General features: G+C 45.8%; 1 protein-coding gene across 1 annotated transcript in view; it reads right to left on the reverse strand.

Annotated features, from left to right (window-relative positions):
* ITIH5 (inter-alpha-trypsin inhibitor heavy chain 5) overlaps positions 1 to 26,804 on the reverse strand; it is a 43,177-nt gene extending 16,373 nt beyond the window's left edge. Inside the window, exons 1-7 of the mRNA XM_033058697.2 lie at positions 26,275 to 26,804; positions 22,898 to 22,942; positions 18,756 to 18,919; positions 17,909 to 18,016; positions 16,507 to 16,757; positions 9,824 to 9,993; positions 9,161 to 9,277 (exon numbers count right to left, since the gene is read on the reverse strand). Coding sequence (XP_032914588.1) covers positions 9,161 to 9,277; positions 9,824 to 9,993; positions 16,507 to 16,757; positions 17,909 to 18,016; positions 18,756 to 18,919; positions 22,898 to 22,942; positions 26,275 to 26,679 — 1,260 coding nt within the window. The 5' untranslated portion in view covers positions 26,680 to 26,804. The remainder of the gene's footprint in view (positions 1 to 9,160; positions 9,278 to 9,823; positions 9,994 to 16,506; positions 16,758 to 17,908; positions 18,017 to 18,755; positions 18,920 to 22,897; positions 22,943 to 26,274) is intronic.
* Between the last annotated feature and the right edge of the window lie 882 nt (positions 26,805 to 27,686).

Raw genomic sequence — 27,686 nt, forward strand, 5'->3', positions numbered from 1 at the left:
ACCCACTCACACAGAGGAAAAAGAGTTTAGGGGTCCAGTGCCTCTGTGCCAGGTGCTGCAAGGTGAAATACTTTTCCCAACATGTTTGCTTGAGTAGGTGCATTTGGAGCAAGGATTGAAACAGAGTATGGCAGGAAGTAACAATATAGAACAGCTGAATAAAAATCCTTTTTTACCATTTGGGAAGGGTTTGTACGTGCCAGAGTCAAGTTTTAAATGAGGATTTAAAAGAAGAGAACTTGGTGGGAAAAGATTACTCAATTTCCCTCAAATTAGCACAGATAAAACTGAGCTGAGAGGTGAAGACTGAATTGCCACTGCATTTGAGATGAGGAATTGTGCAGATGAATTTCAATCCTCTAGGGATTGAAATAGCCACTTCCAGGGCTGCAAAATATCACCCCCAAATCTGGAGCAGTACAACCCTAGTCTACAGCTGGGGACAGGTGAGGTGACCATGACTGCCAGGGAGTGACCAAAGTTTATGTTTGTGCTTTATGAATGATGGGAGGGGAGAGGAGCTCACACTGTCTAAATGATTGGTGTGCAAACAGTGTCTGCTCAATCCTACCAGGCCAGAGACAAGCCAGCTCCCAGCCACCACTCTGGCCTTCCTTGTCACCTCTTTGTCACCTTTGCACTGACACCTGGACATGCAACAGCTGCTGTCTGCCTGCTTCTTGCATGGTACAAGCCCTGCACCACAGCCAAGGTGATTCAGAGCTGTACCAGCCCCAGCAATGGCAGGAAGAGCAGAACTCCCTCAGCTACACTCGAGTTTGGCTGTGATTTGTCACCCTTGTACCCAGCCCTTGGAGTTAGCTCTGACAGATCTCATCTTGTTAAACACTGGTGGAGCAAAGCATGGGAAGACACACACTCTTATGGGAAAGCTGAGAGCTTGCAGTCTTTTTTGGGTCAAAGATCTGCCTCAGAGACATCTGGGATGATGTCAGGCCATCTGGGCACCTTTCAGGAGGAATCTGAGTGCTGGTGACATTTCTTTCACAGTCCCTTGTTTGTTTGGGGAGCAGAGTGAGGGTGAGGTCTGGCTACCCTGAGAGCTGTGCAGCTCACAGGGACACAATGTGTGGTTGTTAGGAGCTGTGGCACTGCCAGCCATTGGCCCTGCTGGGCAGCAAGGGGAGAATTCAAACACCTCATTAAAATGCATATCCCAAGCCCACGGATTCACACTTTCCATGGCCTTAGGAACACTTCTGAGTGTTTCATCCGGCCACCCTCACAACAGCTGGGCAGCAGGACTTCATCAGCAGTGGCACAGCCTCTTCCAGCTCAGCCAGCACAGGGACCTGCCTGGGCTCAGGATCAGCCTGTCTAGAGAGCACTGCTAGCAGAGAGGAAAATAAAAAACCATTCCCAACCACAGCCTGTGGAAAACACTGACAGGAGGAGATGCACAAGAACAGCCTGCAGAGAGCTGACCTGGGGCCATCTGCACCAATGGGCTAAAAGATCCCACAACTAGAAGACAAAATTTCAGGACCCTTTGTCCTTCCAGATCCCTTGTGAGAAACCAAATTTGACAAGAAAGGAGCTAAGGCACGAGAGGTAAGCTCAGAGGGAATTAGGAAGCCATAGCTCTGTCCAGTAAAGTGTCTGAGAGTGTAACAGTGCAGGGAAGGGCTCAGAAATGAGATCTGCAGCAAAAAGGAGGAAAGTACAAGTGAATATAGTGTTTGGGAAAAGATTGCAAGGAAATACAGGGAGAAAAACCAAAATAGCTCTTTCCTCCTCTTCAATATCCTCTGTGCTGTGGTTCTTCTCTTTCCCTTTCCAAACATCCAGAGGCAACTGACAAAAAAGTCCAGAGCTGGGTTTTTCAAACAGCAACAGCCAAACCAATCAATGTCCCCATGGTGTGTCAGAAGGATTAATCAGTACTGTGACTAAGGAAAGGCTGGCATCAAGGCCACACCTGAAATGGTGCTAACATGGTCAGACAAGGTGCTGCCATAGGTTTGGTTTGGGTCCAGAGCCAAGGGAATGCAGTGGGGGCACCACTGCCACATGACAGGGAGCAGCCAAGGCACAGAGAGAGCAGAGGTTTGGGCAGTGCTGCTCCTGCTGAAACTACATCACATGAGTTCTGCTGTCCCCTGTGCCCCAGTGTCCTTTCTGCCCACATAATGCTGGTCACACGTTCCCTTCCAGCAACAGGGACTTCTGTACCAAAACCAGGGGTTCACCCTTGGATTGTTTTACCTTCCTGCATCCCACTCTCAGAGAGGACAATTGGCCCTTTCTGCCTCCACAGGGAATGTCCTGCAGTTGAGGAACTGCAACTGCCCCTGTCCCTGTCAATGTATCTTTGTGCTTTCTCCCTGGCAGACAAGAACGGCGTAACCAGGGAAAACTCCTTCGCAATTCTGGACAACAAGCATTTTGTTCAACACTGACACAGGCCTGTGATGGGAGGGAGCTTGAATATAGAGTTCTGGACAATAAAGGTCTGTCTCCAGTCCGTGGTCCAGTCTCCCCCTTCTGAACATCCCAGATCCTTTGCTGGTCACTTGAACATTGCTATCTCCCTGTATGGCCTTAAAAAATTGCTTTGTAGTTTTCCAGGCTTAAAAACAACCATCCTTTAGAACAAATATTTGTTCCTATTGACTTCTCTGAAAAAGATTTTCCACTTAACACTTAGCTCCACATTCATCCAGGACACTTAAGCACTGAATTCTTGCTCAGTGGATGATAAAACTGTCTGATCATTTGGAGTAACTCACTTGTCTAGCACCCGGCAGCATGGTGAGGATAAATACATGAATGAAAAACTAATCTGATGATCAAAAGTTAATCTGATTTCTCAGGAACTGGAGTTCCATGGGTCCAGAGGGCAGAGTAGATGCTCAGTCTTTGCAATCTCACTGCAGCACTGAGGATGTGGATAAATGTCAGTGGGAAGATTTAAGGAGGCAAGTTCTAATCAGCACCAAGCACTGTTACTTGAAGCCCTTATCCCAGGATGGATTACAGTTGGAGCAGTAAACAGTTCTGTACAGTAAATAAGACAAAGGGAAAAGCTCAAGGGCTGCCCCACAGTGCTATACTGAAATAACCCCACTGGAAACAACAGGGCTGTGTGGGCACACAGCCAGACTGACACAGCAGTGTCTGAGGCCACATTCTTCTCTTGTGCTTAGCTCATTTTCAGTGGAATCAGATCCCATAAAATGCCCATTAGGCAGTCAAACCCCCACCCTATCAGCATGATGAAAAATTTCCATGGAGTTAGCAGCAAAAAGGTCAGCACCAGGGGAAAAATGCCCCATGCCCTCCATGCAGAGCTTGACATCTCTCCCTCTGCCCATCCTCAGAAGATGGAGTTCATCCCAGGGCACGAAACTGTTCCAATAATTGGTTCCAGTCATTTTCTGTCACACAGATCAGCCCCAACACAGTGCTGGGAAGAGCTGACATGCCCAACATCTGTCCACAACACATCCCCTCAATTTCAGCAATCATCAACTGCTGTGTTACAGAGCAGGACCTGAGCTGAGACACAGCTCATCATGCTCTTCATTCTGATTACCCCAACCATCATGTAGCCACTCTCACAGACTGGGTTTGAAGCTTTCTAGCCCCTACTCAGAACATCCCATCCATGGGTGTAACCTGCTAGGAGAGATGTGCTGCTCCTTCCTTGTGACTTCCCTATTTTCATTTCTTTTTACAGGACAAGTAGTAGGGACTTTATAAGATAGTGATAGGACAAGAGAGAGTGGCTTTAAACTAAAAGAGGAGAGATTTAGATTGGATTTTGGAAGAAATTCTTCTCTGTGAGGGTGCTGAGGCCCTGGCACAGGGTGCCCAGAGAAGCTGTGGCTGCCCCTGGAGTGTCCAAGGCCAGGTTGGATGAGGTTTGGAGCAACCTGGGATGGTGGAAGGTGTCCTTGCCCATGGCAGGAGGTTGGAACTGGATAATCTTTAAGGTCTTTTCCAATCCACACCATTCTAGGATTCTCTGGTCTCCAGTGAGTGAGGGACAGGGACAATGGTTTGTTGGTTGAAGCAAAGACCCAGCACTTTTGCTCAGGGTTAGCATTAAGCAATGCAAGAGCACTAAACAGTTCTTTTAAAAAGCAAATTTGCTGGTTTTCCCACCTAAGTGTGTACCACAGGGCCCTCACACTCCTCCAACACGTGCCCCCATCCAATTTTCACCCTTTCCAAACCTCCTCAGCATCCCCAGGATCCCCACTCCCTCCTGCACATCTCTGCCTGCAGCCCTTCGCCTGCCCATTTCTATCCTAGGCCACTGCCTCAGGCACGAGAAGCCAATTCTTCACCCAAAACTCTGCAGAGAAGAGAGCAGATGTTTTGGAGAAGATTATGTCACTGCATCAGGGGTAACTATCCAAGTAAAAGCTCTCTCCCCATGACACAACATCATATCCCTCATTCCTAAGGGACCACAAATTGCATTGTGTGGACCTCAGAGCTCCTGTGAACAGTTTGATCTCAGTAATACAACACAGAAGTCCTCACTCCAGCAGGAATCCACGTGAGGAGCCACAAGCACTTCTGAGCTTCAGCTGCTCTCCACAGCCATGAACAAATGGTCCCAGTGGAGCAACGTGCAGGACACACCCTGAATTAGGGTGAAGGGGTATTTGATTGGAAATAGCAGTGTTGCAAACAGTGCTAATCTAATAACTTCAGCCTTGACAAAGCTCTGGTGTCTTTTGGACTTAGGGGTTTTTTGTACAGCCCTAAGTCCAGACATGGGTTTGCCAGCTAAAGAGACAAGATTCTGCAAAGAGACAAGCACAGGCAAAGAAAATAACCTACCTAAATTCACAAAACAGATCCATGATGAAAACACACATAGAAACCAGGTCTGGCTTTCCAGGTGTTGTTCCAGCAGCTGGAAAAAACACCCTTAATTCCAGCTTGGAAAGGACTACTAAAGAAAGATCTTTCACTTCACTGACTTTTATGTATTTGCCAGAGCCTCGAGGATACCAAGAGGCTTTAATGGCTCTGCCCAGCCCCAGCTGGGGCCTCCACCCACTTTCCTGCCCGTTTAAGCTCCAGCCTGGGCCCTCATCCCAGTCTCAGACCAAGAGCTGTGTCTGTAGCCCTGGTACATAAACCCCAATGACCTAAATCCATGGACTGACTTCCCAGCTCCATTTCACTGCAGCTTTGTCTGGTGGTCACTGGGCTGTGTCTGGCACATCAGCAGCACCTGTTTCCAGTTCATCCTTTAATGAACTCAGTGATGGTCGAATTGAAATGTTTGGGAGAGATCTCAGTGTCTTCCTGAATTTTCAGCTCAAGCCTCAGCAGCATTTCCATGCAAACTCTACCCTCACCTTTGCCTCCTATTTACTCCCAACTCAATTAAAGGACTTGCACTTTATAGATGCCTGTGATCTGGGAAATTTTGTCTCTTCTACTGCCTCAGCATGAAGCAAAATTGGATGTTAGTCTTAAGACCAGAAACAGATTCTCCCTTCCTGAATACCTGAGGGCATCTTGCTCTGAAGGCTCCTTGCTTCTCTGTCATTATTTAAAGGTTTTAGAGTTAGGCAGATAATTTTTCTGCATGATAAATCCTTGCATTTCTCTTGGAAGAGAAATTATATTTTTATTTTCTTAGAGCAAATGAGGTCTACATGGATCTGATGTCTCATTTACTGTAGTGGTTCTTATGTCCCACATTCACACCTCTAGAGAGGACTGAGATAATTCTGCTGTGGTGCATTCCTGGGCAGGAGGCAGCTGCATGGGGTTGTTAGTGCTGCAGACAGCTCTTCTGTGTTCTCTTGGGTTGTCTCTTTCCAACAAAAATGGAAAACATGACAAAACTGACACAAGGCTGCAATTAGAATGAGCATTTTTTCCAAAGTTCCCTGGCGATTTAAGGTTGTTCTCCTGGGCAGCAGTTGTTATTTGGACTAACAGGCAACAGGCTCACAGCCAGCTCTGCAGCAATCAGCAGAAGTCAGAGGAGCTGGGAAGGAGAACATTGAATGCTCAGGTGCTTGTCTGCTCCTGCAGCACCCTGAAATCCTCAGGGTGTCTGTGCTGAGGCAGAGGTGGAGGGGTTGGGCTCACAGGGCTCTCAGATGGGCTCCAGCAGTGTGGGTGACCCAAGGGTGTCCCCTGGACAGGCACAGGAAAATCACCTGAAGCCCTTGCAAATCCCCAGCAGGTCCCAGTGTCAGCTGGGTTCCTCCTGGAGCAATTAACCTCAGAGAAAATTACATCTGGCACGCCACCCTTGACAAGTTGCCAGGCTTGCAGTGAAGCCAGCTGCTTAACTGAGTGTGTGGTATTTATTGCCTGTGGGAAAGGTAAGGAGAAACAAACCTGTGGTTGAAACAACTCTATTTCACCATAAATCTGCAAAATACCTGCAAATTCATCCTCTTGTGGACACATCCACAGCTTGGAATGATCTTGTTCTGTAACAAGGGTCCTTTCTCACCATGTTCAGTAAGCTGGGAGCAATGATGGTAATCACAAGGTGGTGAACTTATAATTGTTTTTTCCTCTGGTTATACCAATGTAAAACTGCTATATGCCCTTCTGCCTTACCAAAGGTACCATAAAATCAGCAGGGTAGACAGCTCAAAGGGCAAATAATTTTGCTTCCCAGTAAAACCTGCAGATATTACCTCTTCCCCAGGCTCTCCTGGCTGTTAAAAGCAACTCTTCCACACAGAACTTGCTGTCTCTTTGCAAACAAAGGAACAAAGTTCATGGGGATTTTCCTTGCCAGTGGGACAGCAGTAATGATGTGCAAAACCTTGAGCACATGGATATTCTTTTCTCATCATGCTCAAGAATTTTCTATTCCTGAACTTTACCTCCCTGCCAGTGCTAAAAGGAGACTGCAGCAAAGGCTCAGATTCACAGAGGAGTCTGACTGCTGCAACACATCTGAGTCTGCTGGACATCACCAGAGCTCAGAGGCTGTGAAAGCTGAGGAGAAATATCATCCCCTCAAAGTTAATACATATCTCACTGATATGAGGGGAATGTCTCAAGGATCTTAATCACAGAACCAAAGAGCTGTTTAAGCTGGAAAAGACCTGTAAGAGCATCAAGTCCAATTATTAGCACAGCACCACTGTGTTCACCACTGTGTTCACCACTAAACCATGTCTCCAAGTGCCACATCCACACACTTTTAGAACACCTGCAATGATTTGATTCAAGCTGATCAACCAATCTCATTCTATGTGCTTGCAACTGGACATTTGCTGCTTCAAAGACTGAGATAGCTTAGGAAAAAAAGGATGGCAAAAAAATTCATGTTGGAAAAGGAAAACGTTGGGAGAGGAAAAGATAAATGACTCACAACTGGGTTGTGGGAACTGTGGGATGCATGAAATCCTGACCTCACTTGAGTCACTTTGCCATTTACTTAGTGAAGGCAGGTGACTGAAGAGTACAAAATCTCCTCCAGTGGCCACAGAAAAAGATGCACAGCTGAAGTTTCCCATCCTTGTTTATACAATGCCAAAATCTGTCCTTTGCCATAGTCACTGCAGCTGACCCACAAGAGCACTTTTACAAGTGCTGACTGTATTTTTAGCTGACCTTGCATGTGACTCAGTAGAAAGAAATGAGGAAAGACAGTCCCATGGGATTTCCCAGCTCTCCACACACCACCACAGATCACCACAGCTGTGAGAGTCCAAGAGAAAAATACAAAAAGGAGACATTTCCTCTGCTCAGATGTATCCTGCCACCAGAGAATCTGCTTGTAATTTAATAAACATCTTAATGACATCAACAACTGGTAATAAGGACACTGAGCAGACGTGGCTGTAACTGATCACACGTTCCTAGAGAACCAAGAGAGGTTTATTTTTCAGTCAGTCCTAGATTTTGGTCTTTTCTTGATTAATCTATGTGGGGGTTTTATGATTTTGATCTTAACTCCATAAAGTTCTGTTTTTTGGAGCAGCTGGAATCAAAGGATGGTAGTTCTTCCAACCCATAGCACTCCTTCATAACGTACCAGTGGGTCTCCATAAAAAGAATATACTGAGACAACAACCAAAAAGTTGTGTACAGACTCAACAAAGGTTCTGGATAGACACTTCTCTCACTTCAGGCTCAAGAGGAACCTCTCTGCAGCTAATTTATCTGAGATCCATCTTTAGCAGCATGAACTGCTTAGGCCATGAAGTCAACCTTTAGGGGTTAATGTCTGTGTTGTTTTTAGTAGGTGTAATGAAAAGAAACTCTGATACTCAGGAGGAGAATAAAAGCTTTCATAGTGCAAGGTTAATCTACTTGTGCAGCTCACAAAAGCACCAAAGCCCTTTGGAGTTTTAATCTCCCTGGTTCAGCAGACACTGCCTGTCTGCTTCCAGCCTGCAGGACTGGGAGCATTTGTGCCACAACTGTTTATTCTGAGAGGCAGGGTGGTCATTCTTCAGCAGGAGGATAACAGAAAGTCAAGAGCTAGGCTCTGTCCCTGGGACTTTTCACAGATTGAAAGGCATCTTGATTTGAGAGCTCATTCAGCACAGGACTAGGATTGCTTGTTAACAACTCTCTTGATGAGTCATCTTCTTCTCCAGTCACTGGGGAAGACAATTTGGATCCACAGGACCCACATTCCATTTGTATTTGATGTGCCCTTCAGCTTGGTATGGTTGCTCACATTAAGGTCTGTGCCCTGGAAAAACATCTGAGATTCGTTCTGAAAGACTCAAATTCCCAAAAAGGACAAAATTACTTTTCTTTCAGCAGAACCTCTTGAGTTATGCTTCACTAAGAATTTTTCCAAGGTAATTTAAAGGCAGCAGTGTCTTCTCTGTGCTGTTGGATTGGATACAGAGCCTGCTGAATGCACTTTGCTGGGAATTCTGCCTGATTGCCTCTCTTCAAACTGCTCAGGACAGAACTGCCCCAGACAATCCTGTGTTCAATTTTGGCAGCACTGACCTTTGCAGAGTGATGAATCCTTCCACATTCCTTGTTCCCATCCCACTCCCACTAACACAATAATTTCTCATGGCAGGTAAATCATCTCACCTTGAGGTGTCTTCAGAGCCACCTCTCACCTCAGACACAACAAATATTGCAGAAGAAACACGGTGAGACAAATTGTGAACCAAGCTTTGGCACCTCAGAGCCGAGCAGTGCAGAACAGACACAAGGAGCTCACCTGCTTCAGCTTGGTCCCCACCATGGAGGCACTGCTGTCCAGCACAAACACGACGTTCTTTGGCAAGGGAGGAAGATCTGTGGGGGCAAAGTAGTGCACGAAATATCCATTGAGGATCTGTGGAAGAGCAAGGGAGTCAGGAACCAAAGGTAGATCGTGGTGCAATGTTCTACACACATCATTATGGGGTATTTGGATGCTTTCAGTGACTCTGCACTGGAATGGTCCTTGGAATCCCTCTTAATTCTGTCCCAAATACCCCTGGGATTGCCCCTTAATTCAGTTTATCCAGACTGGATGAGCTAACTGGAGCTCTCCACATCTCCTTCCATGGCTGACACTGGAGCTTCCTTCCAAATGCAGCAAGGATATAACGTGTGCCCACAGATCAGAACCACAATATGCACTTGGGGAACTGGCTTTGTATCCAGGTATGCACAGCCAGGGTATTGAAAAGCAGACACAAAAAAGAAACTCAGTGAAGTTGGGGTTAAGTCCATCTTGTGGCTGCTAAGTGACTGGTTTTATTTTAGATAGTTGTTACAAGATGGAGGAGTAGCCTTCACTTGGAAAGCATTTTCTAGGAATTTGGAGGAGGCAAAACAACGGAGCCATCTTGGGTACAGTTAATAAAACAGAAAAGATGAATCATGTGTACAGTACCTGAACATCCCCAACACTCAGCTCCCTGTTCACATCGTATCTAATTATGAAGTCTCCCAAAATTCCATTTCGGGCGATCTTGGTTTGCTCAACAACACTGGGATTGAAAGTAACCTTAGCTAAGGTTTTGGTGTGCCCAATGACAGTAGAGGGAGGAGGAGACACATCACCTGTTGAGATAAAACCACAATTTTACAGGTTTTTCCCCTTGCCTTACAGATGTCAAAGCACAGCACAGATGGTATTGCCAGGGGGCCAAGGCAGCCAGCAGAGTGACTTACTGGGATTGAAGATTCAGCTCTCCAGTGATTAAAAAAACAGACATTAAAAAAACCAAAACAACCCCTCTCCTTTAACTTTAAACTGAAACCCATCTTGCAGTGCTCTCAGAGATATAAATGTTTGTAGAAGTTTCCTGTATTCAGTTCTGTTTGGCTAAACACAACTTCAGACATGCACATGCTGTTCATTCCAGCCAGCTCTAGAGATCCTGAGATCCTGACAGTCAATGCAAGGATGATTCATTTGACCTGTTTAAACATTTCTTCCAGGATTAGATGAATCACACTGCAGATTTTTCCTTATTGATTATGAAGAATTCTTGGGGTGGCATGTTCAGACATACTGCAGGCATGTGAGGTGGGATTGATCTTAGTACTGATCCCTTGACCTGACAAGTGTCTTATGTGTGATGTCTACGTTTTAACAAGTCACCTTAGCTGCCTTTATGTTCAACAAAAGTTATCATTATAGCCACTGCAATTTCAGTCTAACTCAGACAATATCCAACACTCCCAGTGCACTCACACAAATTGCATCCCTAAGAAAAAACTCATGCTAAACTCTGAAAATCCTTCCTGAATCAATAAAGAGGGATGTGCCTGGCAGAGGGCACCTCAGATGAAGACAATTATTTAGGTCTGAGTCACCCTGCAGGAAACTCTCCTTGTATTTGTTATCTGTGCTCACTCTTTAAGAGCTGAGGGATGTGGAAGTTCCCTGTTGCCTCTCTATGTAAACAAAATCCCACCTTACTCTCTTTTGGTTTGCCAACTTTTCTAACTCCATTAGGACCCTTACTCATTTGAAATGAGATTGATTTGGACCCTGAACTTCTCCAGGCTTTTTGAGCTTTTCCCCTTTTCCTAACTGGCTTTTGAAAACACAAAAACAGATTGTCAACTGAAGTTGTTTTTGGGTGCTTTAGCTCTCACAGTGATTATTCCAACATTCCTCTGAGGCACAGAATTCTATTATGTCTGCTCCTAGGCTGGTTAGAATTGGTAGGAATCAGCTGCTTAATTATACCATGAGGGGAAATCTCAAATCTTTGCCAAAAATACCCAAAAAATCTGTGGTATGACAGGCAAATTAGAGATGGGAGAGACTCAGTTGCAGTTCAGGTGTTCACAATGCAAATATCTACATCTAAGCTTATTTGTTGTGCTCCACCATGCAAGTGGAGATCAGGCCAAGAGTGTCAGGGATTAGGGTATGATACATCTGGCCAGACAGGCATTCTGCTTTAGAAAAATTTTAATTAACAATAAATTAACAATACTGATCCAAATGACGAGGTGCAGGCAGTCTGGGAAAGCTCCACTCCAGGGGTTCCTATAACTCTGTTTATGTAATGAGCAGTGGCACTTCACCTTTGTAAAGGGCTTTGAGCAGCATTAGGGAAAGGCAATGTGACATCTGTGAGCAACAATGAACATAACCTCACATCCAGACCCGACAGTGATTTACAAAACCAGAAATGTGTGATTATGTCCTGTTAATAAGCAGGAAAATGGAGACATGGAGTGGTTACCTAACTTACCTGACTTCCCACAGGTCAAAGTCCATAGAAATGCCAGGGTTAGGGTCCTTGTGGGTTTATGAAATTATTATCCAAATCTGTAACTTTTACTCTGAAGTGCCATGTGCAATCTAGGTTCCTCTAGGCAAAGGAGTAAGATAAATCAGTAGCACTCTAGGATGTTACTTCCAGGATGATTTTGCTTTACTTTCACAGCTGTCCTGGGAGTGCATTTGAAAACACAAGGCTCTGCTGAGATAGGAAGGGTTTTATCATAGGCCCAATTTTACACAAGCAAATTATAGTTAGAGCACCTGGACTGTAAAACAAACTCCTCAGCAAAAGCCTTGTCCAAAGAGACTGAATGACAGATTTCACTCCATTTCAATAAAATCAAGAACTGACTCTGCATCACAGCTTCTCATGCTGTGAGAGCTCCAATCCATTCATCCTGATGGAAACACAGAGGGAGGTCCCAGCTAATACACTGAAATCACATAAGGACACTAGTTTTGTGTCTTAGAGGGGGCTTATAAAATGATTACCCAGAGCTTTGACAGGTTTTCTAAAATCCATGTACAGTTCAGATTTCTCCTGGCAAAGAAAAGTTATAAATCAACATTGCTGTAAGATTTTACCTCAGTCTTGATCTGTTTTTATTTTTGTAGCTGCCCTTTGATCTGATGAATCAACAGATACAATATGTTTTTAATACATAATGCATCAGTTTTGCTTGTATCTGCCTCCTTGAATTTTCCATCTGTCTTCTATTGCTTCCAGAAATCCCACTTAACTGCCAGTATGTGGGAAAAGCCTAGAATACATAGAAATGGCTTTAATGTTCATTTATAATTTCTGATCTGGTACTTTGATATTACTTTTCAACTGCTGAAAGGAAAGCCTGCTGTGGGTTAGGCTGCCTGGTCATATCACACCAGGGTCAGTGAGAATCAGCCAGAAGCTCTCTCCTTATTCCTCCTGCACTTCCATGTCTGTGGCATTTGGGCAGCACTTCCATGTTTTTCTGCCATAAATACAGTGATGGGTGAGGATGAGATGCTGTGCCACAACAGCACAAGCTCCAGTCTTAACATTTCTATGGAGCATTGGAAATCTGCTGATTTAGGTAGAAACTCCCTGCCTCAGTCTCCCCACCTGTTAAATGAGCATAATCACAGGTAACCCCTTTTTGAAAGCAATGTGGAGCATGTGGATCACATTGTCTCCCTCTATTGCTCTTCAGAACTCTCTGGAGGTGATAAATGTCATCCTTTCTAACACAGACAGTGCTTTAGGGATCTCTGGAGAGGAAGTTTCCAAGGCTGTCTCACACAGCTATTTTAACTGACAAGAATTGCTGAGGAATCTCTCCCATCCTCTTCAAAGCCACTCATCTCCATCTCTGGGACAGAAGTTAAAAACCAAAAAATGGTCTGATAGAAAAGGTCCAAGCATTTTTAATTTTTTTTTTTTCCTGGAATAACTGATATCAGGTCTGGAAGGTAACTTACCTAATTCATCCCATGTTCCCAGACCTAATCCCTTCCTACTTAGTTTTTTGATACAATCAGGAAATTCTCTAGAACTCCAGTAATGGAAACTCAGTGCCTGGATTTTCCAGAGCTTCACTTTTTTCACTCTTAGACATTTTCAATGTCTAATTTACATTTTTCCTTGTGGATTATAAACCCATGACTTCTTGTTTTTTCAGTTATTGACACAGAAGGCATGGTATCCTTTTCCTCCTTGCAGCAGCCTTTTACATTCTTGAACACAGTTCCTATGTCTTCCCCCAGGTTTCTTTTTTAGGCAGCACTTTATATCTGGATCACAATTACTCTCCTCTGTTTATTGGCCTTGCTCTTTTTAAACAAGTAGCATAGAGAGAAAAATCTATGAGATGTTTCACAGTCCAGAGCATGGATGAGCTCCAAATGCTTGGGCTGGTTTGTGCTCACACTGAGAGAGTCAGTAGAGCCTTCAGACAAACTTTCCACCAAATTCAGCTGAAGAAGTAAACAGAGCATGAAAAAAGCATTTTCCAGATGAAATTGTCATCCTCACAAGAGGAACACTTAAACCTAAATTATTTTGGAGTCTGGCAGTTTTGGGATTAGAGCTCAAATGCAAAGTTCATCCTCTGCTAACATGTGGAAACTTCCAGACAGCTGTTATAAGAAGTAAAAAGCTTTCTGAGACCTTTGACTTCAGAAAGAAACAGTCATGCTTGAGCAGCCTAGTGTCTCCTGCCCAAGCCCATGGCTAGTTCTCACACAGCTACACTGGAGGAACAAGATGAGGACAGCATCCAGGACAGTATTCAGGATGTGGCTCTGTTCTGAGGTCACCAGAGAAGGTCAGGATCAGTGTCCTCAGTGCCTCCTGGTCTGGGGTTTGTATGTGACAGAAGACAACACCTGCACATGCCAAAAGATAGTTTTCCAAAACTCACATGCCTAATGCCTTCCTTTGGGAAAAATACAACTCCCAGATGGAGCTGGGTATGCAGGAGTTACTGCACAAGGAAATATCCTAGAAAGACCTGTCATCACATTCTGCTCACCATTCAGAGAGGATGCCTGCAGGACTTTCTAAGAGAAGAAAAGGACATATCCACAAGTGAGACTGGCAGACACACTGGGATGCTGGTGGCTCAAACCTCAGGGCAAAGCACCCACCCAGGTGCCAGGGGCCAGCACTGCCCAGCTCAGGCTGCAGCTGGTGTTGGACCAGATAAGGAAAGAGGCAAACCCTGGGAGGTGGAATTTAGTCTGTGATAACTGCCCTGCCCAGTGCAGGGACATTCACATGAGCCTGAAGGTGCTCACTCTGCTGCTGGACCATGATGGGCTAATTTAACAGGCAGCTGTACGTGTCAAAGACTCCCAAAGTGTCTCATGATCCACCACGTTCCATCATTCAGGTATCCTTGGTCCACAGCATTCCAAAAACCATTACAATCTCCCCACCCCTGGGCATTCCCACCTGAACCCGAGTGAATATAAACCCAACAGATTGTGCATTCTGTGGGTTTCCCTAAGAATTCCCTCACCACATGATGGATCTAGCCTGTGATCACCACTTTGACCAATAGACACTGAAACTGCACCAATCAAAGTCTTTCAGGTGGTGAGATCTTTCTACTCTTATATATTTTAAGTTATATATTTATGGTTTTACATTGTCATATTACTGTAGATAGTAAGAACCAAAATTTATCTGTTTTCCTGTGTAACCAGGTTGTTCTCAAATGAACCCTACATGTGCATATTTGCAAACACTGATAAATCCCTGTTGTTTCAAGAACTTGGGTTACCCTCACCTTTTGGGGCTGGTTGTAACAGCTTGATGGCATAATATATTTTTCATCCACTACTCTCAAGGTAATTTATTAATAATTCATATTTTATCATTAACTATGAAATAGTTTAGACATAGGAAATAGAGGAAGAGAGGTTTCACAACATATTAAACCTCAAACCAGTCAGGTAGTACCAGTTTCCAATGTTCCGATGTTCAGCCAAGTGAACTGATCTCACACTTTTTTGGTTGTCATATGAGCAAGAAGACTTCAGAGGCAGCAACTAATGGCTTTGATGGTTTGTTTTTAGATCCATCCTGAGAGATGACAGCTGGAATATAGTGGACAACCACATGGGATAGTTCCAGGCAGAAAGGGACTGTAATTGAATTCTGAACAAAGATAAGGCACAGGGAATCTGAGCTTCAGTTGCATTACCATCCTGCAATGGAACACCTATTTTAGATACATTTTACTGGCTAGGGAGGATTACAGAATCCAACAGCTCAGGCCCATTTTTATATGAGCTCTTTGAAATTTGAAGCATGATGCCAAGAATGTCAGTGCTCCCGGATTGCCATTTGGATAGTGAGTTACATGAGTTTTCCCTGTATGTCACTTACATATAGGAATTTCCATACTGTGCTGGACCAACAGTGTGTCTGCTCTGCTTAGCCTGTCTCTACCCTTGATCAATGCCAGATGTCTTGCAGGAAAACACATGCAAACAATGCACAGGGACATTCCCTGATAGGTGGAAAAGGCTTCCTGCCTCTCCTGATGAGGAGCAGAGCACATTTATCACTTGGCACGTGGATGTACGACACAGAGACTGATGAGGCTGAAGATAGTTCCAGTCACTGAGAGCCTTGATTTCATGTGATTTGGATGAAATCAGTCAGATCCCACTGAGCAACCAGTTTAACTCCAGTTCACATGCATTTGGATCTTTCCATGGCAGATATGAACAGTTCCACTGACTGTGTCACTTGGAGTGACTGAGGGTCAAGTAACATAAGACTCTGCATCCTCCTTCAATCCATCCTGTTTTTTGACAACATGTAGCAATCACAATATCCTGAGCTGTTGGTTTACACCAGAAAATTTATATTTACACTGTTTTAACAGTGAGCAAGGAGAGCTAGGGGTAAGAACAGATGCTCAGATAGTACTTAGTGCTTTGGCAAAATATGGATTTTCCTCTTGGAGTTTCCCATGTTCTGAAGTGCAGGATTTCCTATCTTCCTTGGCATGGATGGATGGAAAAAACAATTCACTTAAAATAAACAGTTCCCAGGAGATGTGGAGGCCAGGGAAGAGCCTGCTCCAGTGCTGAGTATAAGGCCTGAAGGCTCAGTTCAAAGCTCTTAAAGACAATAGCAAAAAAATAAAAACCCCTATTGAGATGAATGGGATCAGCCCTGTATTCATTGAGCTTCAAAGTCCTCACAGGCTTAGGCACAGATACCACACAGGCACAGTCATCCAGAGAAAACAGATCCAACACTGCCAGGCCACTTCTTGAGAAGTGATCAAGGCCCCACAGATAACAGAACCACGGGTTATAAAACCTCTCCTTACCTTCAGCCTTCCCATTGCCTTTCTGTTTGCTGTTTCGAAGGGGAGGCACCTCCAGGGACACGATTCCTGAGTTCTCCAGGATGTTCACCTCCACCCGCAGCCGCCCCACCAGCTGCTGGGGCCGGATGCTGACGGTGTATTCGTATTTCCCCAGTCTCCTTTGCAGAAGTTCCTCGTAATGCAGTATGAACCTGGCCTGCATCTTGCGAGGAATGAAGACAGAGGCCTTGAATGTCTCGTAGCCATTCTCCCTGGAAGGAAAATCCAAAGACACTTTCACATCCCACACTGTCTTGGCTTTCAAAGCAGGATGTAACCAGCAGTAGGTATTTATCACCATCTGTTGAAACAAGGTGGGGCAGTGATCCTTCCTCCAGGAGATATCTCCTGTTAATGGTCATTGATCCCCACTACATGACTGATAAAATTCCATCATCCCATTGCAAGATGCTCCACCCAGGGGGAGGAGCCAAGCCTCTCCCACCTAGATCAAATCTAAAACTCAGAACATTAGAGCAGCCTCTTTTCCACTGGATTCCAGAGAAAATCAGAGCTTTCAACATCATCACTGGACCTTTGGAGGAAAACTGCACCTTGTACAGGAGCACTGCTCCAACTGAACCACATCTGTCACTGCAGGAGGATGCAGCCACCATGGAATGTGACTGCTACCAACACCCTGACTGATGAGGTGTCAGGTTGTTTTCTGACTCTGTCAGTGTTTTGGGTTTGTTTTTTTCTGTAATACTGTACTTCTATTTTAATTTTTCCTAGTACAGAACTGTTATTCCTATTCCTATATCTTTGCCTGAGAGCTCCTTAATTTCAAAATTATAATAATTTGGAGGGAGGGGAGTTACATTGTCTATTTCAAGAAAGGTTCCTGCCTTTCTGAACAAACACCTGTCTTTCAAGCCAAGACACATACGCATCACACATTATCTCCTTCCCCTCCCACCGACAATTTTGCCTGACCCTGTTCCCTGTAAATAATAAACTGAACCTTCCCATCAATCTTGTTGAACATCTGTTGCCTTTACCAGTTAAATCTGTTGATTTACTGCTTTATATAAATAAATATATTCTTGCTTCCCTCTTGAGTGAAGTGGATGACTCTGTCTAATTAGCACCCTAATTTTCCTTTCTGTTATTCAGGAAGTAACAAGAACTCATCCCCCCAGAAGTACATCCTGGAGCATCTTGGAATTTAAAAAGGGTTAGAAAAGGCCACGTGCAATTTTTCATGGCTTGGAGTATAGGAATGACAACAGGCAGTGCAGATAACATTCAGTTTAGTTGCTCCTTCCTATAAATCCATGGATGGACCTGCCAAGGCAGCCAAGATAAAGATGGCAGGAGAGTGCATCACTTCCCAGAACACAGCCAAATGCACAACACTCACCTTCCTTCTGTGGGGCTTGGAGGTTTCTTTTGTCTTTCTTTGTCATCAGTGCTATTTTTCTTTTCTTTCCCTGTGACCTCTCCATAGTAAGTCTTGTTGCCAATGCTCCTGGAGAGATCAGAGATGTCAGCATGGTGACTCTGCACCCAAGTACAGTGGCAGGTGTACATTTGCTGCAGGTGTGTTCACTTTGATGTGAGAAGAATCTCAGAGTGTTGCTGGTGTCACTCTCTTGAGCCCACCCAAGTCTCTGGGACAGAAGCCAACTCAGAAATTCCCTGGCTGGAAATACCACCCCAGTACAAAGGCAAACGTCTCTTTTTCTTCCTACTCACTCTAAATTGAAGTATTTCTTAAAGAGTGAACCCCTATCCCTTTGGTCAAGTCTGAAGCTGTGGCCCTGAAGTCTGTCTGTAGAGAAGATCTGAGCATGATCAGACCAAGTATGTTTGAGACCAAGAGTTTTATTTATTAGTCATTTCACTATGAAGTTTCTCTCTATTTAGTTTATCATTCACATCTCCAGCAGCCACTGAACCTAACTGCTGGTGAGAGTTGACTTCTGCTCCACTGACAATGTGGAGAACATGAAATAACAAGAAGATTCTTAGGTATTACAGTCAATCAGGTGAGATAAATATATCTGCCAGCGTTGCTGAAACTTTCTCTGGAGAGGTTTTTGAGGTCTTGAAGAGAGTTTTCTCATTCAAATCAGAGAGAGCAGGAGAAGGAAGTGGTTAAAAGACACTCAGATGGGAAACAGAATACTTTCCCTCCCTGTTTACATTGAGGATTTGTATTTAGTGTTGTGGCATCCATAGACTTGGCCTGTGCATTACTTACTTACATGGTAAAGTTGGAGATGAAAGCTGCAGCTGGGATCTGCATCTCAAACACTGCTTCCCGTGCCTCAGAGCCGCTGTTCACCATGGTGCAGGACACGGTGGTGAAAGCGTACCGGGAAATGATCGTGGATCTCACCTGGAACTCCGACATCCGAGGCCTGGTTTCCTACGGCAATCAAAAGGTCACCTCTAAACAGACAGCTGGATAACTCACCCCTTCTGTGTTTCAAAGGATTTAATATTTAATGTGGATTAGCAAAGTCCCACCCAATGAGTATCAAAACTCCTGACAGCAATAGGCAAGGTGGGCTTGTCCTCAAAATTTCAGGTGAGCTGCAAACAGTAAATCAGGAATGTGGTACTGCCTTTGTTCATGTACAGAGGCCACAGACATTGTCCAGTGCTTGGGAAAGCTCTGAGAGCTCTGCTTATGCCAGCCTTTAAGTTGTGAAACACCCTGACAAAATCCATCTGTGTCCTAAACTGAAGCCTTCAACTCTGATTGTGTGAGAGGATCGGGATTATTCCCTTGTGGCCTGGGAAGAGAAACCCAAAATATGTCCCCATGGGGTCCAGAACTGTGTCACAGACCCTGCCCTGTGCACTGTGCACAAGAACAGATGGAAGACTTCTTGAAAGACTGACATCACCATTTATGAAGCAGCACCTTCAAATTCATCCAGTCAGATCCCTAAGTTATGTAAACAGAGAAACTGCTGTCAATGGAGTCAACTGAGTCCTCCTCTGCTGAGAATCCATCCTGGAAGTCTGCACCAATGGATGAAGAGACTTAATAAAAAGAAATGACACTGTGACATCTCAAGCAAAGTATTTTAAGCTTTTTAGCCCACACTGGACTCCTTCCAGCAGAGAAGCAGCAGAGACAGCAGTGAATGACACATGATGTAGCAATGGAAGCTGAAAGCCAATTTCTGCTTCTTGGGAATGTGTTTTCGTGCACAAGTCTTGAGTTGGAGCATTTCTCCAGACTAATGTTTTTTTTGACAGCAACATCTCCATGGAGCTCAAATGTTTTCTTCCTGGAATACTTCAATGTACTTAACTGTAAGCAGCCCTTGAAAAAGAAAAATCTGTACATCGACTTACACAATCACAGACCAAACCCTCAAAAGCAGAAGAGAGATAAATGGTAAAACGCACTGTAAATACAGAGCAACCTCACTAAGCCAAATACAGCTAAACTCTTCCTACTGAGGTTGGTAAAAAACTCACAGTCACGTAAGAGTTGTGAGGACAAGAACAGGCTCTTCAGCTGCATGTCCAGGCTTTCTTTCAGAACAAAAATAACGTTGGCAAACAGCTTAAGAAAGGGAGCAAGTGTTTGTCTGAGTTTGAAACAACAACATTTCTGCAGTAGCTGAGGCCATCAGAAGTAACTGAGCATCCAAGCTGCTGGGCCAGTGAATTCCAGGCAAATGGAAGAATGAGGATCCACTGGAAACACAGATCTACCAACAGACTTGGCATAAAGCCCTGCCTGCTACACCTGCAAGGCTTGGAAAGACTGATAATGTGTCTCAGACTAACCTAGTCATGATAGATATCTTTGACTGGGGAATGTGCTCTGTGTCCAGGATCCTGCTCGGCTCACATGGAGCACAAAGGCAAGAGATTACATCTTCCAAGGTTGGATTCACCTCACTGATTTTAGGCAGATCAGTGCAATGGATCTGTGGATCCAGGCTAGAACACCCCTGTACAGATCTAATGTCCCACCCTTAGACCACTGCTTAATTAACTGCTGTTAATTAGAACTAGATCCTGCTGTTTAGGACCTTCCCTGATACCTAGGCATGGCTTTCCAGTCTCATTATCCTGAAGGTGGAGAAGATGGGGAGTTTTGACTGAAATAGGGTTGTAGGAATGCTTTCAGATATAATGAGCTGATGCTTCATTCAGTCTCCCATGCCACTAATTGCCTGTGGCATAGCAAGGCACACAGAGGGTTTAATAACAGAAGCCACAGAAAGAATCAGAAACTACAGCAAATTCTTTGGTGTCAGACCTTCTGCATTCAGCCCCATGTGCTGCAGTTGATCAGAAACTGTGGGTTCATATGTAGCTGACAGATGATCAACAAAAGAGGATCAAGCTCTTTGCCTTTCACTGGAGATACAAGTGGTGCTGCAGTGACCTGTGTGACACTGTGAATGCACTGATGGATTCACAGGAACTCAGAAAAAGTCTTTCACGTTTGACAGAGAGCACAAACTTGGCCTAGTTAGGACAACAACAGGAGAACGGTTGTGTTGGGTGAGAAAAAAGCAGTTCTAACCCTGTAGCCTGTCACTGGCATAGACCAACAGCACATGCTTAGAACAGAGTGTAAAATCAGTCCAAACTGCACTGATACCACCCTGAAATATTCTCTCAGTTCTCAGTAATTTGTGGCTGAAGGAGCTCCTGAGTCAAGGGTGATATTTTTGTGGTATATTTGTATTATGTGGATTTCTCTTCTATTACTTTACACAGCTGCTTTTTGAATCCATGTAAATTTTAGTATCTGCAACATCCTGCTGCAAGGAGTTCCACAGCTTAATGGTATTTTATATGGAAAAAAAAAGTCCCTTAGGGTTTTTTTGCTAAATCCACTCTTTGCTGACTTCAGCTGATCACAGGATGATTTGGGTTGGAAGGGACCTTAAAGTCCATCCACTTCCAACCCCCTGCCATGGGCAGGGACACCTTCCACTAGACCAGGTTGTTCCAAGCCCCTTCCAACCTGGCCTTGAACACTTCCAGAGATGGGGCAAACATCTCTATGCCACTGAACAAGCTCCAGTTCTGATATCCTTATAATCTGAGGAATGGCAAAAAAACACAACAAAAAAAGACATTCAACATCCCTTCCTCTTCCTGGTGGATGTGAGTTGCTGTTGGGGAAATCAAACACTGAATAAGGGCATCATGTACAGCTGAGGATGAAAGAATTGGTTCACCTTCCCATCCCTGGAAGGGATCTGCTATTCCCTGTATATAGAAAATATAAATGGTGAGGGCACAGGCCATTTCCAAACAGGTTGCTCAGCCAGGCTGGGCAGGCAGCCCGAGTTCCACTCTGTGATTCCTGTGCTGCATTCCCTGGAGCTCTTGCACAATCCATCAGTGCCTGGTGCTCTGACTTACAGCTGCACAAATGCCTGTTTGTTTTCTGCACTTTTTATTGAGGCTTTCAGAAGATGAGAGGCAGCTCAAAAAAAAAAGAGCAAAACAAACCATTTGTTTAATGTTATTATTACCACAATTTATCATCTCTATTAAAAATTAAGTGAGGGAATGCCAAGGCAGCAGATTAGCACACTGCTATGAGGAAGGTTGGCTGGATGCTTTGTGGAGGTGTCCTGGTTATGGTGATGAACTGGCAGCTGAAATTTTCTCAGCAAAAAAGTTATTGTATGTTTGTTTACATGAAATATTTAGGACAGAAAAAGAGGTGAATATAAATGAAATCCATATTTTTGCCTTTATCAGTTACTTTCATCAAAACAAACTGACTGTCTCTCAGATTAGAAGTAATAAACTGGTAATAGCCTGAGAGATTCTGTCTAGGCTGCTGATTCCAATCTGTCCAAGATGAAGAGGACCAGAAGCTGTTAAGGTGATGGCTGCTCAGTGTGTGGAATGAGTTCCACCAGTTCTCAACTGGGAAGTCCCCCAGAAAAGCCAGAAAAATCACTGGCCATGAACAGCAATTCCACTGGCTACCTCTCTACATCTAAATTTTAGATTTCTATGCTGAAAGAGGGATATTGGCTTCCTTGTTTTCTTCCTTCCTCCAGGAGATTTTGTCAGAGAACAACAGAGACATTCAAATTTCAAATCAAACTCCCTTTCTCTTAAAACTCAATGAGATTTCATCAGGCTTGTTCACTGTGTTGTTAAGGTTTGTAACATTAGATGTTCTTTCTTCAAATCTGGGCTTGAGAAGATGGATTGGGAAATATTAGAAGAACCTCTACCTGTTGCATTGACCAAAAGGAAGGTTGTTTTTTTTTTCCCTTACCCAAAATCTCACTCTACCATCAAATAGTTATTTCATGGGCACAGGGATGCACACACACACACATATCCAGGGAAAGTGTAGTTCCCATGAGGTAAAACAAAGACAGGGTGTGATACATACCAGCCTCTGCAGGAATTTGGCCTGTCTTGGGACACGGCGAGCAACCTGCAAAGAGTTAAGGGAGTGAGTGAGTGAGTGGATTCTGTTCAGCTTACAGCAGACTTGTCACTTGTTTAATCCCAGACACAGAGCTGTGTGACTGATCACCCATGGCCAGGTTCAAATGTTCCTCTGGTTAAAATTAAAACCTGAGTCTCCTCTGTATGAACAGACCCACTGATCAAAGCTCAGCAGTGGAATGTGGCTGTCCCAGGCAAGGAGCTGCTGGGTGTTTGCAAATGGTGATTGGAAAGGGACCCTCTCTCTGTAGGATGGCAGGAAGGTCAGCCCTTAGCCCTGGCCCTGGATGCTAAGAACATCCTGGAAGTATTGAAGGTGAGGCTGGATGGGGTTTGGAGCAGCCTGGTCTAGTGGAAGATGTCCCTGCTCATGGAACTGGATGCTCTTTAAGGTCCCCTTCAGCCCAAACCATTCTGTGGCTCTGTAACTAGTTTAAATTAATGCTGCAGCTTCAGCTGTATAAATATTAGCTCAAGAGCAGATCTGTTGCCTAAATACTCTCCACAGGTACTGTGTATTTATTGTGCAGTGACAGAAAAGCACAAGATATGTGCAAAACTGGAAAAAAAGATATTTAAATTCAGCCACAGACCTTATTATGAAACAAAGTGCTTCACCTATGACAGTGCAATTGTACTTCTTATCAATTCCTCTGACTTCTTCTCATGGTGTGGGACTCAGCCCAACATCTCCAAATCAAGTCCCTGCCCAAAGCAAATCTTTTATCAATGAAGGAAGCCAAGCACCATCTTAAAATGTCAGTGGAACCCCAGAGAGCAGAAGAATGTAACAATATTTTTTACCTGATTTGCCCTTTCAGTTGATTTACTCTGAAATAGCAGCAGCCCTTGCCAAAAAGATGATTTTATGTCTGTTTATATCATGCATTGAAAAGCTCAGGAATGCCCAATGGGGAAATTAAAGTTTCATCCATGAGAATCTTTACTATTTCCTTCTGCATTATTTTAGCCAACATCTTGTAAAATTAGAACCAAGGGAAAACAGCTCCCTTGGGAAAGGGAGAGGAGAGGAGAGGAGAGGAGAGGAGAGGAGAGGAGAGGAGAGGAGAGGAGAGGAGAGGAGAGGAGAGGAGAGGAGAGGAGAGGAGAGGAGAGGAGAGGAGAGGAGAGGAGAGGAGAGGAGAGGAGAGGAGAGGAGAGGAGACTGTTCCAATCAGGCAGCTTCCTTGCATCATCTAATGGAACAATTTCCAAATGACCATCAACCTTTAGCTTTAAAACTTTCCAACATACTCATTAAAGCCAGATAATTGCTAGTAGCGACCCCATAACTTTCTGCCATCTGTTAGTCCCAGCACAGTGTATGAGATATAAGCTGTGCAGTGGATTTGTTTCTAGTGCAGTGTCTCAATCTAGGGGAGCACTTGTCTGTTCTCAGCCTGGCTCAGGGGTGTGGTGAGGACAGACAGATCTCTTCTAGATCTGACTGACCCAGGGCACCAGGTCACCACACCACATCACTGCTTTTTTGGTGGAAGTGACTGCTGCCACTGACCTGCCAGCAGCACAGCTCTGAGAAAACACCCTCATGTGCCTCAGGCAACATCAACCAGGTTACTTCAGCACTGTGAGCCAGTTCTTCGAGCTTTGCAACTGATTTTCCCCCTAAAGCAGGTGAGTGATCCCAGATACCACTCCACTGGCAGTGGTGGAGATATTCTCTCCCACTTGGACAGGTGGGTTTGTAAAACAGTGTTGGTTTGTGGCTGAATTCCCCAAAAAGGAATATACATCCATAGTAATCAGCACTGACAACAAAGTTTTTGGTGTCCCCATAGGGGAGAGGTGTGGATGCTTCTGGAGATTTTCTATTCTAGGTGGGATAGATACAGATTCATGTCAAGAGTCCCACTCTTCCCACCAACATGCCAAATACAGACAAATACTGACATTTCAGACAAACTGGATTATCCCACTTGACCTCCAGCAAGGCACAGGTATTCCATACTTCCTGCATTGTATCTCAGGTCCACTTGGGTGCCTCAGGTGCTACAGGGCCTCTCAGATCTGCTCAAATTCAGATAAATGACTCACCCCAAGTGACCCAAAGTCACACATGGTATCTCTTATGGACCTGATAGATGTGAACACAGACCTGAAGCTCAAGCTTTTCTAGAATCTGAGTGATAAAGATCATCTAGTTCCAGCCCCTCTGCCATGGGCAGGGACACTTTCCACTTGAAATAGATCACAGCCTTCCAAATTCCCACCCAAACTCTTGCAAAAAAGTTCATTGCTCTTTCAATCCCATTTCCTCAGAAAATCTAAGTCACACAATAACACAACATAATAGCCTTCACTTGTAGAATGCATTTTTTTCCCCTTTCATTGTCAAGAAGCATTTTAGAAGCTGAAACTCATGCTGTTTGTTTCATCCAGCACGAGTTTAAAATCAAGTACAGTAAGACCATAGGCAGAAAAGTTTGAAATAATCAGAATTACTCAGGCTGGAGTGCTGCCAGGTCCCTGGTCCCTGTGAGGTGCCTGGTTAGCACAGTCTGGGGATGGATGTGGGACCCTGGGGATGGATGTGGGACCCCTGGGGATGGATGTAGGACTGAGCCCTGGTTAGCACAGCCTGGGGATGGATGTGGGACCGAGTCCTGGTTAGCACAGCCTGGGGATGGATGTGGGACCGAGTCCTGGTTAGCACAGCCTGGGGATGGATGTGGGACCCTGGGGATGCATGTGGGACCCTGGGGATGGATGTGGGACCCTTGGGGATGGATGTGGGACCGAGCCCTGGTTAGCACAGCCTGGGGATGGATGTGGGACCCTGGGGATGGATGTGGGACCCTGGGGATGGGTGTGGGACCGAGCCCTGGTTAGCACAGCTTGGGGATGGGTGTGGGACCCTTGGGGATGGGTGTGGGACCCTGGGGATGGATGTGGGACCCTGGGGATGGGTGTGGGACCGAGCCCTGGTTAGCACAGCTTGGGGATGGGTGTGGGACCCTTGGGGATGGATGTGGGACCCTGGGGATGGATGTGGGACCCCTGGGGATGGATGTGGGACCGAGCCCTGGTTAGCACAGCCTGGGGATGGATGTGGGACCCTTGGGGACGGGTGTGGGACCGAGCCCGTCCCAGGACAGCAGCATCGTCACCGGAGGGTGAATTCCGAGCTTAGCACAACCCCATGCCGGCAGCAGCACCTCCCGCGGAGCTGAACAGCACGGACAGGTGGAATAAATGCGTTTTTATCAGCCTGCCCCGCTTGTCAGCACTGCTGGTGAAAAAGGGGACAAACCAGCCGCGTTCGCCTGATGCTCCCGAACAACCCCCCTTCAAACCTACCTGCTGCACGATGCTGTAATCCGCCAGCAGCTGCTGCTCCAGGTACCTGGCCATCAGCTCCGAGTCGGGCTGTGCCGCCGCGGGCGAGAAGCCCCAGCAGAGGCAGAGCCAGAGGATCATGGTGGCTGGAGGGGAGCGCCGGGGCTCCAGCCCCGCGGTGAGCGCACAGCAGCCCCGCCGGAGCTCGGCGCACACAGCGGCACTCCCAGCCTCTCCTCCTCCTCCTCCCCGGCTCGGGACCGGCCCCTTTTCCGCGCAGGGCGGCCCGCTGAGCTCAAGGAGTGCGTGCACCCCTCGGCCGGGCTCGCTCGGTGTCCCGCTGGGCTCGGGGCTGCTCGCCAGCCCCCCGGCTCTCCTGAGGGCAGGAGCGGGGCTGGGGGTCCCCGAGCCGCTGCCGCTCGGCATTCCGGCCGGAATTGCTGAGGGAATGCGGAGGGGACAGTTCCTACACCTGGCTGACCTGCCCCGGTGCCGCCCGCGCCCTCAGGGAGCACAGGCCCAGGAGGTGCCTCAAGGTTGGGGCTTTCCTAAGGGGTGGTGAAACCCTCTGGTTCCACCCTCTGTGAAGGGAAAGCTTCTCTTACTCCCCATCTGGAGAGCCCTGGCTGGTTTAGGAAAGCTGAACCAGAGCAGGGCAGGGCAGGGCTGGGCTGGGCTGGGCAGGGCAGGGCTCCCTCCGCAGCCTCACCTTGGCAGCCGCCAAGGCGGCCAAGACACCGAATTCCTCAGACACCGAATTCCTCACACATCCAATTGCTCACACACCGAATTCCTCAGACACCCAGTTCCTCAGACACCGAATTCCTCGCACACCGGATTCCTCAGACATCCAAGTCCTCAGACATCCAATTCCTCGCACACCGAATTCCTCAGACACCCAATTCCTCGCACACCGAATTCCTCACACACCGAATTCCTCACACACCGAATTCGTCACACACCGGATTCCTCAGACACCCAATTCCTCGCACACCGAATTCCTCACACATTCAATTCCTCACACACCCAATTCCTCCTCTCTCTTGCCATCCAAACTGTGCTTTTCAGCCGGACAAAGCCGGGCTGAAGCTCCTGCTCTTCCCTGCCTTTCCCAAAGGCAGAGCCCTCTCCTGCCGGGGGCAGGTGGGACAGGCTGGATTCTGCCCGGGACATTCCCGAGGCATGGCAATGCCAGCTGGCACCGACCCGGCTGCTCTCACCTCCAGGCATTGGGAACCTGTGTCTACAAAGCTCAGCTCGCCCCAAATCAGGTGTATTTGCTACTTTGTTTTTCTATTACAGCAGCAACTTCTAAAAACTAGCAGACTCAAACTTCCTCTTTTTGTTTTGGTTTGGTTTTTTGGTTTGGGTTGGTTTGGTTTTTTTGTTTTTTTCGGTTTTTTTTGGTGGGTTGTTTTTTTTTGTTTTGTTTT

The sequence above is a fragment of the Catharus ustulatus genome, chromosome 4 (assembly GCF_009819885.2).
Source record: "Catharus ustulatus isolate bCatUst1 chromosome 4, bCatUst1.pri.v2, whole genome shotgun sequence".
In the NCBI taxonomy this organism is placed as follows: Eukaryota; Metazoa; Chordata; class Aves; order Passeriformes; family Turdidae; genus Catharus; species Catharus ustulatus.